At 45.6% G+C, this 19,110-nt stretch overlaps 1 protein-coding gene across 1 annotated transcript in view; it reads right to left on the bottom strand.

Annotated features, from left to right (window-relative positions):
* The window catches only part of GLRA1 (glycine receptor alpha 1), a 79,902-nt gene that overhangs the window by 18,022 nt on the left and 42,770 nt on the right, over positions 1-19,110 (bottom strand). Inside the window, exons 4-5 of the mRNA XM_006214956.3 lie at positions 3,017-3,240; positions 175-257 (exon numbers count right to left, since the gene is read on the bottom strand). Of these exons, the coding sequence (XP_006215018.2) occupies positions 175-257; positions 3,017-3,240 (307 nt within the window). The remainder of the gene's footprint in view (positions 1-174; positions 258-3,016; positions 3,241-19,110) is intronic.

The following is a 19,110-nucleotide window of genomic DNA, read 5'->3' as shown; positions in this document are numbered from 1 at the left end:
GAAAGTTAGATTTCTAACGCATTGTCTAAGAGCAAAGCCCCTCATCTGGTATTTTGGGCTATTTCAGTAATCTCCTGGGATCCAGCAGTTAGGAGCAGCTGGGCAGGAATTTCTGCTGGTCCCACGGGTAAAGGGGAATCTAGTTCTTTCAGAGGCCTCATGCAAGGCACTCACAGCTTTCCAGTTGCATGATGCATGTCTGGACGTCCATGGGGAAATTCTTCAAGTCCATGGGGCAGGCCAGTGTCAGGGTGATTCTGAGGAGAGAAAGGAGTTCGGTGATGCTGCATCCACAGACCAGGGGAGCTGTGCCTCCAGTCTAGTTATTACTGGAAATTAGTTATGTAGGAGAGGCCGAAGAGATCAGGGAACTAGTGTTATGGAAATCACAGATGTATATTTCCACATTCCAGATATGGAAATGAAGGCTGAGAGAGGGAAAGCAGGTTGCCTAATGTTACAAAGAGTCAGTGGAACTTCTGGGTTTCCTTGGTGTCTCTCTGGCTTCTAGCCTTTAGCAAGTTGCCTGAAGGCCTGGAGGCCAAGGGCTGCCCCTGTCCCTACTCTTGTATGGGCAAAGCCTATATCTCCAAACTTGTCAGACTGCAGGCATCTCCAGGTACACCTGCCGCAGGTGCTATAAGTGGTTCTTGGCTGTCTCCCTTCCTATATCGAGCCTTCAGGGTGTCCAAACACAGCTGACTCACATCTGTGGGCTCCTGTTGGGGTCACTTGGGAAGTGCTGGGTGCCCCAGGCTTCTGGGCTAGCTGTTTATTTTGGCTTGTTCAACCCCTGCAGAGGCTGTAGCCTCAGAACCAGAGGAAATCAGTCCCCTTAACAGAGTGTGAGGTCTTCAGCTTGGCTGGGAGACAAGGCTTCAGCTCGAGCGGCTTTGCTGACACCTGAGCACCTGCTGCAGGGAACGGAGAAGAAAGGCTCTCAGAGCCCAGAGAGACTTAGGTCATCAACTCCCTTATTTAACAGGTGAGGAAACTGGGGTGCAGAGAAGGCTAGGCAGGGACACATGGTAGGTCACACGGCCAGCCGATGGCTCAGCCAGTGTCCCAGACCACGTCTCCTGGCCTCTGGATTTTAGCTCATGGGTTTGCAGGCAGGTTTTCTAGCACTGCTGTCCTGAAAAGCCAACCCTAACACTTGAAGACACCTAATTTGGTGGTCTTGTGACTCTTAGCTGCTGGCATCTGGGCTGCACATGGTGAGACACACAGCCCTGTGCAGACCTCCCCCTCTAGGTCTCACCCACAGCTCTGGATGTGGGCCCTTTAAGCACAAGATAGGAGCAAGGGAGGAAAAGGGACGGGAGTGGGAGGGGAAGAGGAGGGAAAAGAGGGAGTGGGAGGAGGAGGGGGAAGTGAAGGGAAAGTGAATGCAGTTGAATTTCTGAAGATAAAAGCTCCAAAGTGGGGCAGCTGTCACACTGGGTTAATTTCCTGAAGTTGAATGACCTTGGAACATCACTTTCTGCTGATTTGTCCTTCTGTCATGCTGCACTGGGGTTTAGCTTCCCGGGGATATGAAACTAGCCTGGCTGCAGCAAAATCAAGCCAGCCAGGGCCTTGGTGGCCATTCTGAGCCTGTCCCCCTTCCAGTCTGGATGTGCACTGGGTGGGGTGGGCAATGGGTGAGCAGGGCCCTGTTGGCCTCTGATTCCAACTAGTCTGCCCCTCCTTCCCCTGCTGAGGTCCCCAAGGCCCTTTTCCCACCCAGCCTGCTCTTAGGAGAGACTCTGAGTCCAGTCACTTTCGGGTTTAGGATCTGTGCATCCTCTCCTATGGGGCTGGAGACTTAAAGCTCACCTCTTAAAGGAAATAAAAACATTTATTCCCCTGAGGACCCAGAAGGGGAGAGGGAGTCATTTAGGACCAGTCCCCCTTTTAAGCTCTTTGAAATGAAAACATACTCATTCATTTATCAAACATTTGAATGCCTGTTGAGTGCTCTGCACTGTTCTTCTAGGCTCTGAGCAGGCATTAGATCCACACTAACTGATTAGAATCTAGGCTCTGCTGCTAAGTAGCCATGCGAACTTCGGCAAATTACTTAAACTTTCAGATCCTCACTTGTCTAATCTGCAAAATGGGCACAATAAAGCCTGCTTCATAAGGTTGTTAAGAGGACTAGAAATAACACATGTAAAGTCCCAAGCCTGGTAGGTAAATTCTCAGTGAATGGTGCATAGTAAGAATATAACACAGACATTGGTCCTTCCCTCCATGTCTTGGGAGAGGAGATTGGGAATTAAGTGGGGGTTGGGAGAAGGAGGGGCAGGAGAGTGTGGCAGGAAACTCTGAAAATTGCCCCTAACCAATATCTGCAGGATACCCTCCCCAACTGGGGAAGGGGGTCCCAGCTTCCTAGACTCAACGCGAGGTGTAGAGGATAGAAGAGGCTCATAGAAGGTTTGGAGCAGCCCTGGCTTATACCTGTGAGCCAAACGGACTACCCGGCAAAACTACGCCATTTGTGTTGAAGTTGCTGAGATTTTTCAGACTTTGTGCCTTTGTTCCTGCTACTTTTTTTTTTTAATATGATGGTAAAACATTTGACATGAGATCCACCCTCTTAAAAAAGGTTTAAGTCTTAATAAATGTTTAAGTGTATACAGTCTTGTAAACTCCAGCCACACAGCAGTACAGCAGCTCTGTTGAACTTGAAATTCACCTTAAGTAATCGAACTCTCCTGGGGTGAGCATTGTCTTTGAATACTCCTTTCCCCATCTTGTTTTATTGAAGTGCTGGGTAAGCTTGAGGGGCCTAACTTTCACCCCATCCCCACAAATGGTGCTTCCTTGTCCCTCTGGTTAAAATGAACCACTGGCTTCTAGGAGTTCCCCTGGTCGTGTAAGCAGCAGAGCTGGCTCTGCCTGTTCTGCAAGGTGTTGGGTTGCCAGGGCCGTTTACCTCTCGTCGGCCCTCCGCTAGCATCCGCTCCCAGAAGGAAGTAGGGCCAGGTACATTCTGAGGATGGAAGGGGTGAACCTGTACGGAACCCACCTGATGCTGTAGAGGACATTCCCGTTCCGGGAGATCCGCAGCAGTTTGTTGTCCGTGGTGATCTCGTGGAAGTGGGCCCCCTTCTCATTGGCAAAGAACAGGTCGGGTTTCCAGATGGAATCCAGCATGGATGGGTCCAGGTCCAGAGAGTCATCCGGGTATTCGTTGTAGGCTAGCCGGGGGTCGTTCCACTGCTGTCGCAGGAAGATGTTGACCCTATAGTCCTACAGCCAGGAGACAAGGAGGTGGACTCAGAGGCAGGCCCTGGGATGTCACATCCTGGAGGGGCCAGGTGCTTTCTGTTAGTGCCCCGCAAAGCCCCTTCTGGAAGAAGGCATCAGAGTGTGATTGCATCTTATGTCGGGGTTGGGGGGGACGTAAAGTCTGTGCATCAAGCAAAAATCAAGGGAGTTAGAGTTATCCCTGAAAATCCTCAAAATGCCCTAGTAAGTGTATTCAACCTTGAACCAAGATTATTTAACTGCTATTCTTTTGGGGGAAATTTTTGAAAAATGAAGTTTAGACTGATGTAATAAACACCTGTTTTCATCCCTTTCACATTTTATCACATTTGCTTCACTTTTTATTACGTAAGAGAAATAATACGTTACAGATAAAGCTGAAATTCCCCTTTTATTGTCGACCTCATTAGTGCAGTAATTCTCACGCCCATAAGGATTGAGTCGCTGTTCTAGACAGATTGGAGGAACAAAAGGAAAGTCTAAAATTTGATACCTGAGGATTCAGACTCTTCTGCCTAATTCTCAGGCAGCAAAGGAAGGTTGGGTGGAAGGGCTTTATGGTGTTCTGCTGGCCCCAGGGTTCACACCAGTATGTTTTAACCCCAGCCTTCTTTAATCTTCTGTAACTTGTGTCAATTTGTTTGTTTGGGGACGATTAATAGATGCCGTGGAGTCACGTCTGCTGGGGTCTAACCCTAGCGCTAAGTTGAATGCTCTCCTGCGGAGCTGCGGAGTAGTTACTCCACAGAAAACCAAGCCACGATCAAACCAAAGCAGGGAAGTGTTCAGTTCAGCCAACTGTAACAGATTTCTTTGTTGCAGGACTTCTCAGAGCCTTTAATGTTCTAAGAAGTTGTGTGTACCGCCAAGAGGCAAATAGAATATGCAACGTTTCCTTGATTTAGTTTGGCCATAGAACTCTTGTTTTGTGCCTGGTGCTCCTCTTTTAAAGAATATAGGTTAGGAATTGCTGTCCTGGTCAACACTACCCCCCGCCCCCCAATCACCTTTTTATTTTCCCAGATGGGGAAACAGAAATCCAGAGAGAACTGAGACTGGCCCAGTGTCTCTGAAAAGGCAGAGCAGAGCTGATTTTGGAACCCAGACGTCTTGCCTCCTAGTTGAGGATCTGTTCATCTGGTCTTAGAGGAACTTAAAGAGCCCACTTAGTTTCCACTCACACCTGAGATGCAATCCGTGCTAGGGGTAGGTCTCCATGGCAGGAAACTGGGTAATGAAGTTAATAAATTTTTCCATTAAGAAAAGTTTTTAATTCTGTTAGAAAGGCATTGTAAACTTGAGCCTCATGAATATTCTACTGCAAGTAGAATTTGAGGTCTGTCTGTGTTTTCCCAGGAAGAAGGACATAGCTCTCTCTGTTGGCTTCCAAAAGGGTTTCTAGTTCCCTGAAAGATTAATAACGTCAATTCAAGTCCAACTTTAAATGTTCTCTTTCAGGGAACGATCTCCACTCCTAAGCACCTGCTACTGCTTTTTCTCTGAAGGTGCAAGATAAATGAGATTATGCTACATTTTCTTTCAGGGTACTACTTCTAAATCCTAATCGCCCTGGATCTGTCATCAGCAGGAATGAGCTAAAACAAACAGCCCTTCCCCACCCTTTCACCCTCACCCTGCCCGTTTCTCCCACGGCACATGCCTCATGCTGTTCGCCTGCAGAAATATCAATAGCTTCATAAAATTTTCCAAGGTATTTTATAGGATTGTTCCGTAATTTAATTGAAGCTTCTCCCTCCAGCCCCATAGAAAATGACATTTGGTCTCATAATTTCATGTCTTGTAAGTCCTTGGGTGGAGGGAGAACTTCAGACCAGACCGGGTATTGATTCTTTGTTTTTCCTGCTGATGGTAAAGAACAGCTCCCAGTCTGGCCCCATCTGATCAGAAATAGCCTCTCTTTCGCCGTTGGATTTTATGTGAAATGTGTGTGTGTGTGTGTGTGTGTGAGAGAGAGAGAGAGAGAGAGAGAGAGGCAGAGAGACAGAGACAGACAGACAGACAGACAGATGAAGCACTGGCAAGTCATGTCAGAGTAAACAGACTATGAACAGTTGGGCAGAAAAAGCCTTCAGTCCCCAGTCCTCAGCTGCACTTTTGATGTTCTTGCCAGTGACATGTCAAGCCTGTTTATGTGGCTGGAAGGAAGAAAAGAAAGTGGCATTTCTTCAAATGGCCTGTTAGGCACCCAGCACTGTTCTAGATACTGTCACATGCATTTAATTGTCACAAACCCCCTGCAAGCTAGATGTTCAGATTCTCACAGTGAGATTAAGGAAACTGAGGTTTGGAAAGGTTGAGACACTGATCCAAGGCCCAGAGCCAGGAAGTGGCAGAGCTGGAATCTGAATCCACATCAGCCCAGCCTTGTGGTGTGAGAACGCGTTCATGACGTCCCGCGGCTAAGTTCAGCCGCTTCTGTGCTGCTGATGCTTCTCTCGTCCTCACTGCCCGCTCAGCCTAAGCCTTATCTCCTGCAGGAGCCTCATAGCCCCCCAGCTTTCCTGATCTCTTCCTCTTCGGATTTCCTAGCAGAACGGCATCACTAGAAACATCTAATTGAGCACTTGCTCACCGTGTGTGTCTTATCTCCTCCACTTGATGGGCAACCATTTGAGAGGATGAAACTGACCTTGTACTTCTCCTGCAGCATCCCACCTGCCCACCCAGTCTGTGCACCCATGAGCTACCCGCTATCCAGGGGGAGAAGGAGGAGGAAGCCAGAAAAAGTTGGAGTTGGGAAGGCTTTCCTCATTTGATAGCTGGAAAGACTGAGACTCAGAGAGGAAAGGCATTTTCTAAGGTCACATAGCAATTCAGAAAAGACCTAGGATTAGAACCTGGATTTGCTTCTCTAGGTCCCACTGGTAAAAGAAGTTAGGCTAGATGGTCTCTAAGAACCCTTCCAAATCTAATAGCTAGTGGTTCTTAGCTTTTATTTTTTTCTGGCAACATTTAATGGAGCATCTAAGTGCCAGGCACTGTTCTAGGCACTGCAGCATCTGCTGAGGACAAGAAAGACACATTTAAGCTGTCACAGCACTGACAGTGCACCACACTGAGATAAGAGCTGTGATGGGGTTAAGTACAGAGTGCTAGGGAGATACAGAAGTCGGGTCTCCCGTCTAGACTTGGGTGTGGGGGTCCGGGAAGGCTCCAGGAAGATACGCTATTTAAGGTGAGACCAAATATGGCTGAGCCAAAGAGGAAAAAGCATTTGGAGCAGTTGGAACTGCATCTGTGAGGGCCTAGAGAGGAAGCAAGAGCATGGCACTTTGGAAAGAGTAGCAAGTAAATGAGTAACGGGAGCAGGTGGAGGGAGCACACAGGACCGTGCAAGCTGTCCGGAGGAGTGTGGACTTTATCCTGACAGTAACGTGGAGTCTTCAAAGAATTTTAAGTAGGGGAGGACATTACGATGTTTGCATTTTATTAGTGATATTTTAAAAATATTTTATTTTTCTTACTACAGAAGTAATGCAGGGGGAGAGTATAGCTCAGTGGCGGAGTGCGTGCTTAGCATGTCTGAGGTTCTGGGTTCAATCCCCAGTACCTCTTAAAAAAAAATAAGTGATGCATTTTGATTGTTAAAAAAGAAAAAAAAAAAAAGGAAAAGAAATATACATCACCCAAAAGAAGAAAAACAAATTAAAAACTGTAGGGTCTCATTATGAAATGACTTATGAGAAGTGAGGGTAAGAGATGTGGAGACTGTATCTGGTGTCCGCAGGCAGCCAGACTCCTTCTCCCAGTGACCCCGCTCCTCCCCGCAGCAGCCGCTACCCAAACAAGCTGCTGCATTGATCCGCTGATCTGCTCCACCCTCGCTGGTGAACAGCAGTGGGAAGTGCCTTCGGAAGGGGTCAATGCAACTGGTGTAACAGGCTGAAAGCTAAATGCTGTTTTCCTTATTGCTTAGTCCTACACTCACGTTGGCCAGTGTTCAACATGCTAGGGGTCCGTGTTCAGGTCCAGGGGCTAGAAGAGCAATATTTGAGTTCTCCACCTGAGAACCTCAGGTCCCACTTCTGGTAGTTGATTTCCGGGTCTCAGACTCCCCAGGGTGGCCCGTCTAAGTCCCAGGCGGGAGGGATTGCCAGAGCTCTGGCTCTACAGACTTTAGCCTCAACTCTCCTGGCTTGCCTCTGAGATTCCCTGATGGTCTGATTTCTGGAAACTGGGCAGCTTCCATGCTTGTAAGACCAAGGTAGAGCATTAACTCGTTCATTCTGTCGTTCAATGTTTATTGAAGGCTTCCTGTGTGCCACCCCCACACCCCACCTCCGTTATGTTTAATTTCAGACTCTAACCTCTCCCAGCAAACTCCTCCCAAGTCAGGATTGTGGTGAGACAGGAAAGAGCTAAGAGCCTGCAGTGTGTGTTGGTGGGAAGGGGGTGTGGAGGGCAAGATGTGTGACCACTGTCTCCAGAACCAAGAGACATCACCAAGAGGAGGACAGGGAGCCAGGTTCTTGTACCTTCTTAAGTCTCAGCCTTCCAGCTCTCAAAGGGGAAGCCTGATTCAACTCTGCAAACAACTCTGCTCTCAAGAGGAGAGCAGTGAGAGGAGAGCTCTAAGTATCAAGCAAGCAAGGCAAGCTATGGACTCAAATCTAACACACAAAACTGAAAGTGATAAGAGTCGTAAGAGGTTCTAACCAGTTGCTCTTAGACACTGCTGTCAAGTCATCAAGACCACTTCTGGACAGGTTGGGTGAATTTGGAAATGCTTTTGGAGAGAGACTGGCATTTGAAATGGCCGCATCAGTTTGTTCTATCCTCCTGAAGTTAGCATCTCTGGATCCGGTATACTTCCGAGATATGAATAGTATCTGTTTTCAGCTGGAAAGGAGGCCAGTGAGGTGTGAGGAGGAAGGACACAGGTGAGGAGCAACGGTGCAGAGCAGGACAGGACATGAGGACCAGGGCTGCAGGCTTTGTGTATTTAGGATTAGGATGTTTGGAGCTGGGGGGTCAAAGGAGTGTAATGTGGAAGGAATGACACAAGCAAAGTGTGTAGGCAGAGCATTCCAACAGTTCAGTTTAGCTCAACCATAAGCTGCGTATGTAGTAATAGTTCCCCTTATTGAGGACCTACTGTGTACCACGTATTGTGCTAAGCATGCCACACACTTCTACTCATTTTATTTTTAAAACAACCCTATGATATAGGTATTTTCACCCTAATTTTATAGATGAAAAAGGCTCAGGGAAGTTAAGTAATTAATCCAAATTCACACAGTAAATAAGGGAGTTGGAATTCGAATCTGATTTGGCTGATTATTTAAAGCACATGCTCTCAACCACTCTACTGTGGTAAGGCTGTAGATGGATTGAATTGAGGCTGTGGGTATCCTTAACTGCCAAACCAAAGTGTTTGGATCTTACTCTGCAGCCAGTTGGGCGTCACTGAGGTCTCATGCAGTGGAGCTATATCACGGTTTGACTTAAGGAAGGTCAGTTTGGCAGGAATGACCATGAAGTTTTGGGAGTGAGAGAAAACAGACCAGGGAGACCTGTTCTAGGCTGTTGTGACAGTTCAGTAAAAGACAAGGAGGAGCTAAACTAAGACAGTAGGAGTGGAGAGTGGGGTAGAGAAGAGAATCTGTTCTTTGTCATCATCGTCTTCCTTTTCATCATTTTCATCATCAAATATTACAGGTAGATGTCTGTCTCAATGCTTTCATTTTACACATGGCCCAGAGGGGGAAAGAGACCCTTCCTGGGGCACACAGCAATTCATCGACTGTGGTGGGACTTGCAGACAGAAATTCTGATCCCTATTGCACTACTTTTCCCAACCACATGTACACCTTTGCAGGCAGGAGGAGGGGAAGCAAGGTGAATCTGCCAGCAGGCAGGCTCTGCTCTCCTTGGGGAAACTCTAACGTAGACCCAGCTCTGACAGGGTTTGGGATTGAGATGCTTGAGAGCTAGACTGGTCTGCTGAGAGCCAGGGACCAGGGGGCGTTCAGAGTGGAGGATGCCCAGGCTTGGTTTACGAGCTGCTGCTTCCTTTCAGGCACTTTCCCAGACCTCTGAGAAGCACTGTGGAACCCAAGTCACAGATGCCACCTCCATATGTGGGAAGAGTCAGCCCCGGTCTCCTGGCAGTCCTGCGAGAGTGTGGACCCGGCTCACTGACACATGTAGAGTTTCCTAAATCCTGACTGAGTGCCAGGTGCAGTGTTAAGTGCTTTAATGAACGCCCTCTCCAAATTCTCACAGGGACACCATTGTATGGATAAAGCAAGCCTGGGGATACTTAATTCTTTGTCTAAAGTTAGTGACAGAGTGAGGCTTGAATCCATGACTGGCTGACTCCAAAGTCTTACGCTTCTAAGTAGTACACTGTATTTGTTCTTCTATTAATAATGTCTCATACTTATTAGATGCTTTTTACTTTTCAAAGCACCCTCGCATCAGTTTTGTTCTATGAAGTCTGGCATGAAAGGGAGGATTCCTATCCCCGTGGGATAGATGCCGAAACCACAGCCCTACAAGGTCACACTCCCACCACTAGTCATCGGCAGGCGTGGAACTGATAATCACAGTGCGAATGATGCTGGTAGACTGAGACGTTACCAAGTGCAAGGAATGATGCCAAGTGCATTGTGTGTGTCACCTTATACTCACGATAATCTGGTGAAGTAGGTTCTAGTATCATCTAGGACAGTTGGGTAAATCAAGGCACACAGAGGTTAAAGTCCTCTTCCTGACATCACACAGCTAGTAAGTGGCAAAGCCAGGATTTGAACTCATGATGTCAATGCCAGAGCCCAAGCATTTAACCACTAGGCAACACTACCCAGAATCTCCCAGAATTATACTGAGCGACAATTTCATGACACCTCAGTGCCCTTGGATACTGCCCCTGGCTGCTCTTACGAACCTGTGGGTTTGTAGACACCCACAGTGAGCAGGAAGTATGGAAAGGGCAAAGGACAAAAAGCTTCTGCCCCGGGTCCAGCAGCCCACTAGAGCTCCTGCCTCCTTCCTGACTTGCCCCTTGGAGCTGACCCACTGTTTGCCCTATGCTCAAGCCCAGTGCTGGCTGGCAGTCTGCTCACATCCCGACCGTTGCCTGCCTCCTTAGCTCCAGAAGCCTGCTCCGTGCCTTCAGCCTCTCCTAAGTCACCATCCTGCGTGGCGCATTCTCACTGGGGTCTCACACAATCAGGGCTACATTTGTTGTAGAGAACTGTAGATGGTTTGGGCCAGTGGAGCTGAGCATCCTTGTTTGTCTTTAGGGGATCACTAAAGCTCAGCGTGAGTTTAATAATTACATAAAAATGCTAATAGCAGCTACTTTTATTGGGTGTCTAACATTTCTTAGAGCTTTAAATGCATTGTCTCTCTAAACTTTTCTTCAACCTAGCACGCTGGATATTATCATACTCATTTTACAGAGGAGGAAACTGAAATTCAGAGAGATTTAACAGAGGTGAAGTGTCTTGCCCGAAGTCTCACAGCTGGTAGGTGCCAGAGCAGGAACATGAATCCAAGACTGTCTGGCTCCCAACTTCACATTATTTTGACAATTGCATGCTGCTTCTCTATTTCCTCTTTTAAAAACCAAGTTCCTAGATGAGTAGGGAAAGAACTATGGTAGACCCAGTATATTGGGACCTCACTGAGCCCATGTGGCAGGTTGGCTCATACATATCCTTATAGTCAGTATCAGGTGGAGAACTTTGGATTGTGATATTAAAGTGAGGTGGATTTGTCACTGACTGCCAAAGGGTGCCAACTGAAGGGCGGACGTTAACCCGGAAAGAGGAAAGAGGACAGTATTTGCATACAGGGCATAAAACTGGGACACGACACTAGCAATCTCGGCAATACGGAGGGTAAGGTTGGTCTCTGAGAGTTAAGCTACCAGCAGAGATGAACGCGCAGCAGAGAAATTCGGCGAGCCCCAGCGTCAATGCAGTGACCCCTGTGTACTTGCAGTGAACAGGTGTGCGCTGGTAATGTAGTAAGAGGAACCCTAATTTGTTGTATCCTGTCTTGTTTAAAGAGCTATTTTATAAACATATCAGAGACGTTCATTGTAGTATAAGAAAGGCCAGTTTGAGGAGCAGGAATTTGGCAGGTGATAAGCCAGCATCATCTGAAGGATGGGGTCACATGACTTGGGGTAACACCACCTTTTTGTCTCTGGAAAGAGAGTTTGCGTATCATGAGGGAAGGACGGTGTCTTAGCCCTCTCTCTGGTCTGGGAGAAACTGTCATCAAGGCTGTCTACCTTCCTTTCCTCCAATTCAGTATGTCAAAGGCAACTTCTGATTTGCTTTCCTGGTATTCAGAGAGTGGCAAGGGGGTGCTTTCACAGAGGACACAAGGATTGCTATTGTTGGAATGGGAAGCCCTGTCAGTAAATAACTCGGCAGTCCTATTACCCACTTCAGTCTCCTGTGGGTTTGATTTTCGTTAGTCAGTCTTGGAGAATCTGATCTGATGGAGAGCCAACCCTGGGCTGCCGTAAATTCACAAGTGTGACGCCTCTCTTGGTGGCGTATTGGAGAGAGTCACCCAGCAGGTGATGCTAAGGCTGCCTCTAACCCTGTTTTTCTGCCTGTAACCCACTGTAACGGCGTTTCTGAGGGCTCCCTCCTTGGCTTTCTCGCGGTCTTCAGTTTACCAAGGCTTTGCGGAGTGTTAAGCCACGTCTAACTGGATGACATTTAATAGACTTTCTCTCGGATCTCCCAAACCCCAGAGTGTAAGAAGTCACTTGGCATTAGCTGTGTAGTGTAATGAAAGTGTAATGGGAAAAGCAACAACCAGTAAGGGTCTCATCCTCAACAGCAACCAACCCCACACAATATCTAGGGATAAACCTAACAAGAAATGTGTGTGTCAGACACACACACACACACATATGACTCTAAAACTTTACTGAAAGGCACAAATGAATACCTATATAAATGGAGAGACATACCACGTTTATATATTATTGTTACGATGTCAATTTTCTGCAAATTAATCTATAAACTCAGTGCAGTCCCAATCAAAATCTGAGGTGATTTCCATAGGCGAGCTGATTCTGCAGTTCATGTGGAAAAAGAAATGGGCTGCAAATGTTAAGAAAACCTTATAAAAGAACAAAGAGGACTTTCTCTACAAGACACAGAAATCCAGTGCTAAGCCATAATAGTGAAAGGAGTGTGGTGTTGGCGCAGAAGCAGACAAACAGCAATGAGACAACAAACTGAGACTGGAAAGAGACTGAGGTACATAGGGGCACTGCGTGTATGAGAAAGACAGCATTTCTAATCAATGGAGAAACAGTCCCTGCTTAAGAATAATGCTGGGACAATTACTATCTAACCAGAGAAAAACAGAGGTAAACTATCACCACATACTTTACAGAAAACCAAACTCCTCATGGATTAAGCAGGTACCTGTGAAAAAGAAGCCTATGATATTATGAAAAAAGCTCACTATGCCAAAAAAATATGCAGAGACACTCAAATTCACGAGGAATCTGGAGTGAAAATTTAAAACGGCAGTGAAGTACCACTTAAAAAAATCCCATTTGGTAAATTTAAAAACTTGGTTAGTATCTTGGGTCAGAAAGGAGAAAGAGAAATGAGGACTGTTGGGGAACAGTAAGTTACTGACACTTCTTTGGAAGTGAGCTGGGCGATAATATTTGTCAAAATAATTTTAAAAAGTGCATGTCCTTTGATAAAATGACTCCACTCCTGTGATCTATCCCAGGGAAAGGTGCACTGCTGCACTGTTTGTATTAGTGAAAAGCTCCACCAATCTACAGGTCCATGAGGAGAAGTCTGGTCAAATAAATACCATAAAACGATGGTATTTGGAATTTTACAGGCAAGCCATAAAGTCTGGAAGCGTTGATTAAATCATTTGGTCATATATCAATAATATGTAATAAACCACTTATTATGTTTATAATAAACAATAATAAATGTTTAATAATAATAATAAACCACTTATTATATTTCCAAATTTGGATTAAGAATGAGACAGATCTATGTTTGTGGTGTGGAGAGATTCTAAGACATGGTGAGGCGGAAAAAGCAAATTGTATTGTGCAATCCTATTTACACAAAGATGGGTAATGCGCATAAATGGATGTGTAATCAAGGAAAGGAGACCAGTAGGATGTACAAGAAAATGTTTGCCTACAGCAGTTATCTCGGATGGGACAAGGGGAGAGGGTGAAGCAGGGGCATTCCTGTTCCCTCTCTTTTTTTTATTGGACTTACTACAAAACCTTGTTTTCATCTGTTACTCATATGCTTTAAAACAAGTTCCAGAGTTTTGCTGTCCATAAGCTTAGTGTCAATCAACATTGTGACTTGTTACCTAAACCGAAATGTCTTGGTGATGGTGTGTGTAGAAATGGTTTTAGGGTTCTGAGGAGGGTCCCAGAGCTGCCTTGGAAAGGCAGACTGAGGAAAAGACCATGGGAATTGAGATTCCTGGTCTTGGCTCCACTTCATCCACAACAGCCCATTCTCAAAAATCAGTTCGTTAAAGTGCTATGTAAGATTCAGCTTACACTGAGGTATCACCTCACACCGGTCAGAATGGCCATCATTAAAAAAATCTACAAACAATAAATGCTGGAGAGGGTGTGGAGAAAAGGGAACCCTCTACACTGTTGGTGGGAATGTGGTTTGGTGCAGCCGTTATGGAAAACAGTATGAAGATTCCTCAAAAAACTAAAAGTAGATTTATTCTATGATCGAGCAACCCCACTCCTGGAGGGAACTCTAATTCAAAAAGATACACACATCCCAAAGTTCATAGCATCACTATTTATAGTAGCCAAAACATGGAAGTGACTTAAATGTCCACCGAAAGATGATTGGATAAAGAATTTGTGGTATATTTATAGAATGGAATACTACTCAACCATAAAAAATAATAAAACAATGCCATTTGCAGCAACAGGGATGAACCTGAGATCATCATACTAAGTAAAGTAAGCCAGAAAGAAAAAGAAAAATACCACTTGATATTACTTATATGTGGAATCTTAAAAAAAAAAGGACTCAAATGAACTTATTTACAAAACAGAGACAAACTCGCAGATGTAGAAAACAAACTTACAGTAACCAGGGAGAGAAGGAGATAGTGAGGGATAAACTGGGAGTTTGGGATTTGCAGATACTAGCTACTATAGATAAAATAGGTAAACAACACTGTATAGCACAGGGAACTATATTCAATACCTTGTAATGGCCTATAATAACAAAATACAAAAAAATATACAGATAAATGAATCACAATGTTTTACAGCAGAAATTGACACAAAATTGTAAACTGACCACTCTTCAATAAAAACAAACAAACAAACAAACAAAAAGATTCAGCTTAAAAATGAACTGTGGGAGGGAGCTGTTGTCAAAAACAATGCTTTGAACCTGAGCACCCCTGAGGGCTTGGGTTCATTTCTTGGCCTTTCATCTTGAGATGGGAATGGATGCGCTGGATGTACTCTGCGAGCACCTTGGGTGGTAAGGGGACTGAGAACTGGGAATGGTCTAAGGAGCCAGATGTAGGGGCGGGGGGAGCAAGAGGACTGACCTTAGTTCCTGGAAGGGCTGTCAGGTGCAGAAATTGGCTCTCTGTGGCCCCAGGATCAGAATGAAAGCCACGGGAAAATGGAGATGTTGGAGGTATCCCAAGATGAAATGTGAAATGGGCTGCCTTGAGAGGTGCAGGGTTCCCCATCCCTGGAGGTGAGCAGGGAGAGACTACTTGGCCACAATGTTTGTGGCAGAGGTTCTGACCACAGGTGGGTGTTGAACTAGAGAACTTCCAAGTTAATTCTCTCCACAAATATTGATTGAGCTTGTATGGTTCAGGCAGTGCATTGGGCACTGGAAGTGTAGGGAATGATTGAGACAAGGTCCCTGCACTCAATACAAAAGCAGTCAAAACAGCAAACTAACAAATAAACTTACTTTTTAGATATTACTCTGAAGACAACAGAACGTGATGTGACAGTGACTGGAAGGGGGAACATTTTTGATAGGGAATCAGGGAAGGGACCTCTGCAGCGGTATCTGAGCTGGCCTGAAGGATGAGAAGGAGCTGATCGTGTGAAGATCTTTCTGGGCAGAGGGAACTGAATGTAGTAAGAGCATTGAGAAGCTGTTGCAGGATTTGAAGCAGAAGAATGTGGTGATCTGATTGACGGTTTAAAATTATCCTACTAGCCACCGTGGGAAGTGGGAGGGGACACAGGGAGGAGAGGCTGTTTCAGTCAAGCAGGGGAGAGATGGTGCCAAGTTTACCTAGAGTTGACAGCAGCAGACTTGGAAAGAAGTAGATGGATTTAAGTTTTATCTTCTATGATTCACAATCAGTTCATTCATTCAACTGATCCCAGTTCATTCATCAATTGATTCATTTCAGTCAATCCCAGCAGTAGGCAGGCATTGTGAAGTGGCTGCTCCCTAAACAATGTGTTAACTTTTATGGTCGGACATGAGGGGCATGTCATCTCCTTCCATGGTAGCTGTTTTCATGTATCTTGAGGTCTCATTTGCAAGTACCCACAGGGATGGATAGTCAAGGTCTTCCCATGATACCAGTTCTGATAGAACTGCACAGATCAGATCTGTTAGCCAGGCCAGAGTCAGAAGCCCAGGACGAGGCCATGACCTCCCATGACCCTGTTATCTGCTTGGCTCTGCAGCCTCTCCTCTTGCCCCCAGCTCAGGAGATGGACTAGGCCAAGGCCAAGAGCAGGGTTCCAGGATTCAGGCAGCCTGGGGTAACAACTGCTGATGACATTTATTGGCTGGAAAAGCTTGGGTGAATTAAGCCTCTCTGCGTTTCAGGTTCCTCATCTATAATAAAGGATTGTTATGAAATAATCCCCATAATTTGCCAGCCACAGATGCCTGGTGCTTAGAAAAGTGCTCAATAAATGACAAACACTGCTGCCAGCACCTCTCCTTCCCTTTACAGTAGAATTATCTCAAAGAATTATCTTCCCCCTGTCTTTGCTTCCTTTTGTCTCTTGCTTTCTTCCTGCTCCTAAATTACATTCCCTAATTTCATACCAGATCCTCTCCTCCCCTCCCCCACCACCAAACCCCACTGGACACCATTCTCTTTTCCTGCTTGACTTGTCTCCTCTTTGAGCACTGCTGAACACACACCAGCTTTTAAAAGCCCCCTCACCTTTGCGTCATTCCACAAGGCCATTCTCTCCTGGAAGGTTTTAACATGGAGCGTACCACGATCAGATTTCTACTCTAGAGAAATAGCTCAAAATCACACAATGGCATTTTCCCAGCATCTGGCACATAATACATATTTATAAAATGTTGTGTAATATTAGAAAAAGTTTAAACGGAAGTACTTGAGATTGAACTCAGGACCTCGTGCATGCTAAGCATGCGCTATACCACCGAGCTCTACTCACACTCCCAAAGTGTTGCCTGATGTTGCTATAGGTTGCTATTATTCTCTGTGTTCCCTGGCGTCCTGTGCACACGTCTGTAATCCCGCTCACCGCACTGCGGTATCAGCTTTGGTTTTCTTGTCCACCGTCTCCAATAGCCTCCTTGAAAGCAGAGACCTACTGTTCACTGGTGTCTGGTTCCTGCTTACTCTGAGGGACATAAGGGAGGATACTTTTCTTCAGGCAGGGCAGTGTGACTTCCTTCGGATGGTGAAATGAGAGCAAAAGTGGTACATGTCACTTCTGGGTAGAAAGCATTTACTTGCCAGTGTTCAGCCCTTCTCTGCCTTCTTCCCTTGCACAGCAAATGTGAAGTCACGTGTTGACATGGAAATGCAAGGCTCAGCCATGACGTGGGGGACAGCAGTCCTAGAGAGCCCCCCAACCCTCCAATCTATAGCAGACTTTAGAGGAGTACGTCAGTCGTTGCTGTGTTAAGACATCGAGATTTCAGGGTTGTTTGTTGCTACAGGAGAGCCTAGCCTAATATAAGCAAAACAGATCTATGTCCCTAGAGCCTAATGCCATATTCAGCACAGACAGTATGGAACCCTGAAAATTGGGGTGGGAACAAAAAATGAGTAAATAGGGAACACAAGGAAAAAACCAGAAGGGTTAGTGGGGAGGGTATAGCTCAGTGGTAGAGTGTGTGCTTAGCATGCATGAGGTCCTGGGTTCAGTCCCCAGTACTTCCATTAAATTAAAAAACAAACAAACAAACAAACAAACAACCCAGAAAGGTGTTTCCTTATGCTTATATGTGAGAGTCCTTGGCTTATTACTTAGTTAATAATCCTTTACATTTTTGTCATGTTCATGAAGTGCTCTCATACCTGTTTCTCATGTATTCTGCACATCATTCCTAGAGCCAGGTGCCAAGGGGGAACTGAGTCTCAGTGGTATTAAATTGTGGCAGTGCGAGAACTCAAACTCTGGTCTCTTGATTCCTGGTTCAGGGCTCTGTCCATTGCCTGCTAATATCTACAAATAAGGCCAGACTTGTGAACTGTAGGTGGACAGGCCATTGCCAATCGCCAGGGGTCCTGGCCACGGTGTGCCTGTCTCTGTGCCAGGGTAGCCTGGCCCTTGGCAAGAGAGTCTGCAGCACATGTCCTGATAATGAAGATGCTAGGATTCATGCCCAGAGGACGTCAGCACACATACACAGACGCTCTGTCTGCACACACACACACACACACTGTCTCTCACGTCTGTTCACATTTACTTCCACAATTCCAGCCTTCTACGTGTCCCCACATGTACACACTCATATGTACACCTGTGCACATGTATAAATATACCCACACATGGATACACATTTTTTTTTTACAGCCAAGAACTGATACACGTTTAAAGATTCTTTCACTTATTCACATGCTTTTGTATGTACACACATTCACACGGACATGCATATAGGCTCAGGTAAATGTGCTGACTCGTGCACACACATACCACAAACATGCACATTTGCAGCAACACGGATGGACCTAGAGATGAACATACTGTTTGAAGTAAGTCAGTTAGAGAAAGACAAACATCGTATGATATCACTTATCTGTGAAATCTAACAAAATGACACAAATGAACTTATTTACAAAACAGAAGGAGACTCATGGGCATAAAAAACAAACTTAGGGGAGAGAAAATGCATATTGGTGGTTACCAGGGGCTGGGAGGAAGGAGCCAATGGAGGGAAGGTGCTTAATGTGTAAGAGGTTTCATTTTGGGTGATGGAAATGTTTTGGAACTAGATAGAAGTGGTGTTTGCACAACACTGTGAACATACTGAGTGCCACTGAGTTGTTCATTTTAAAATAGTAAATTTCCAGGTTGTGAATTTCACCTCAGTAAATTATTGAAATAAATGCATAATGAAATGCCCCCCTCCAAATTAACTTACTGGGGAAAAAAAAAAGAAAAAAACTTACGGTTACCAAAGGAGAAAGGGAGGATGGTGGGATAAACTGGGAGTCTGGGATTGGCTGATACAAACCACTAAGTACAGAATAGATAAACTAGTATATATAAAAACCCCTTATATTAAGATAGACAGACAACAGACATATCATACACACTGATAAAGCCAGTTTTTCCTTAAAAAAAAAAAAGACATATAGATGCTGCAGTGCACACACTTATTTGTACTGATAAACATGTGTCCAGACAAGCTGGATGGTTCCCTCTAGGTTTGAGTTCTAGATCTTTTATCGACTGCCAAAGGTACCACTCTAGACCAGGACTCTCTTCCCTCTTCTCCCTTGTCCATTCCTGTTCCAACCTCTGTCTTCGTCTTGCTGCATAGACTCAAAGAGAGTGGCTGGAAAGGTCAGATGAAGGCCAGCCAACCTCAGCCGAGAATGGCTGGAGACCCCTGT

This window comes from Vicugna pacos, chromosome 3 (genome assembly GCF_048564905.1).
Source record: "Vicugna pacos chromosome 3, VicPac4, whole genome shotgun sequence".
NCBI lineage: Eukaryota > Metazoa > Chordata > Mammalia > Artiodactyla > Camelidae > Vicugna > Vicugna pacos.
Note: the sequence above shows the minus strand (reverse complement) of the source record. Positions and strands in the feature narration are given on the sequence as shown.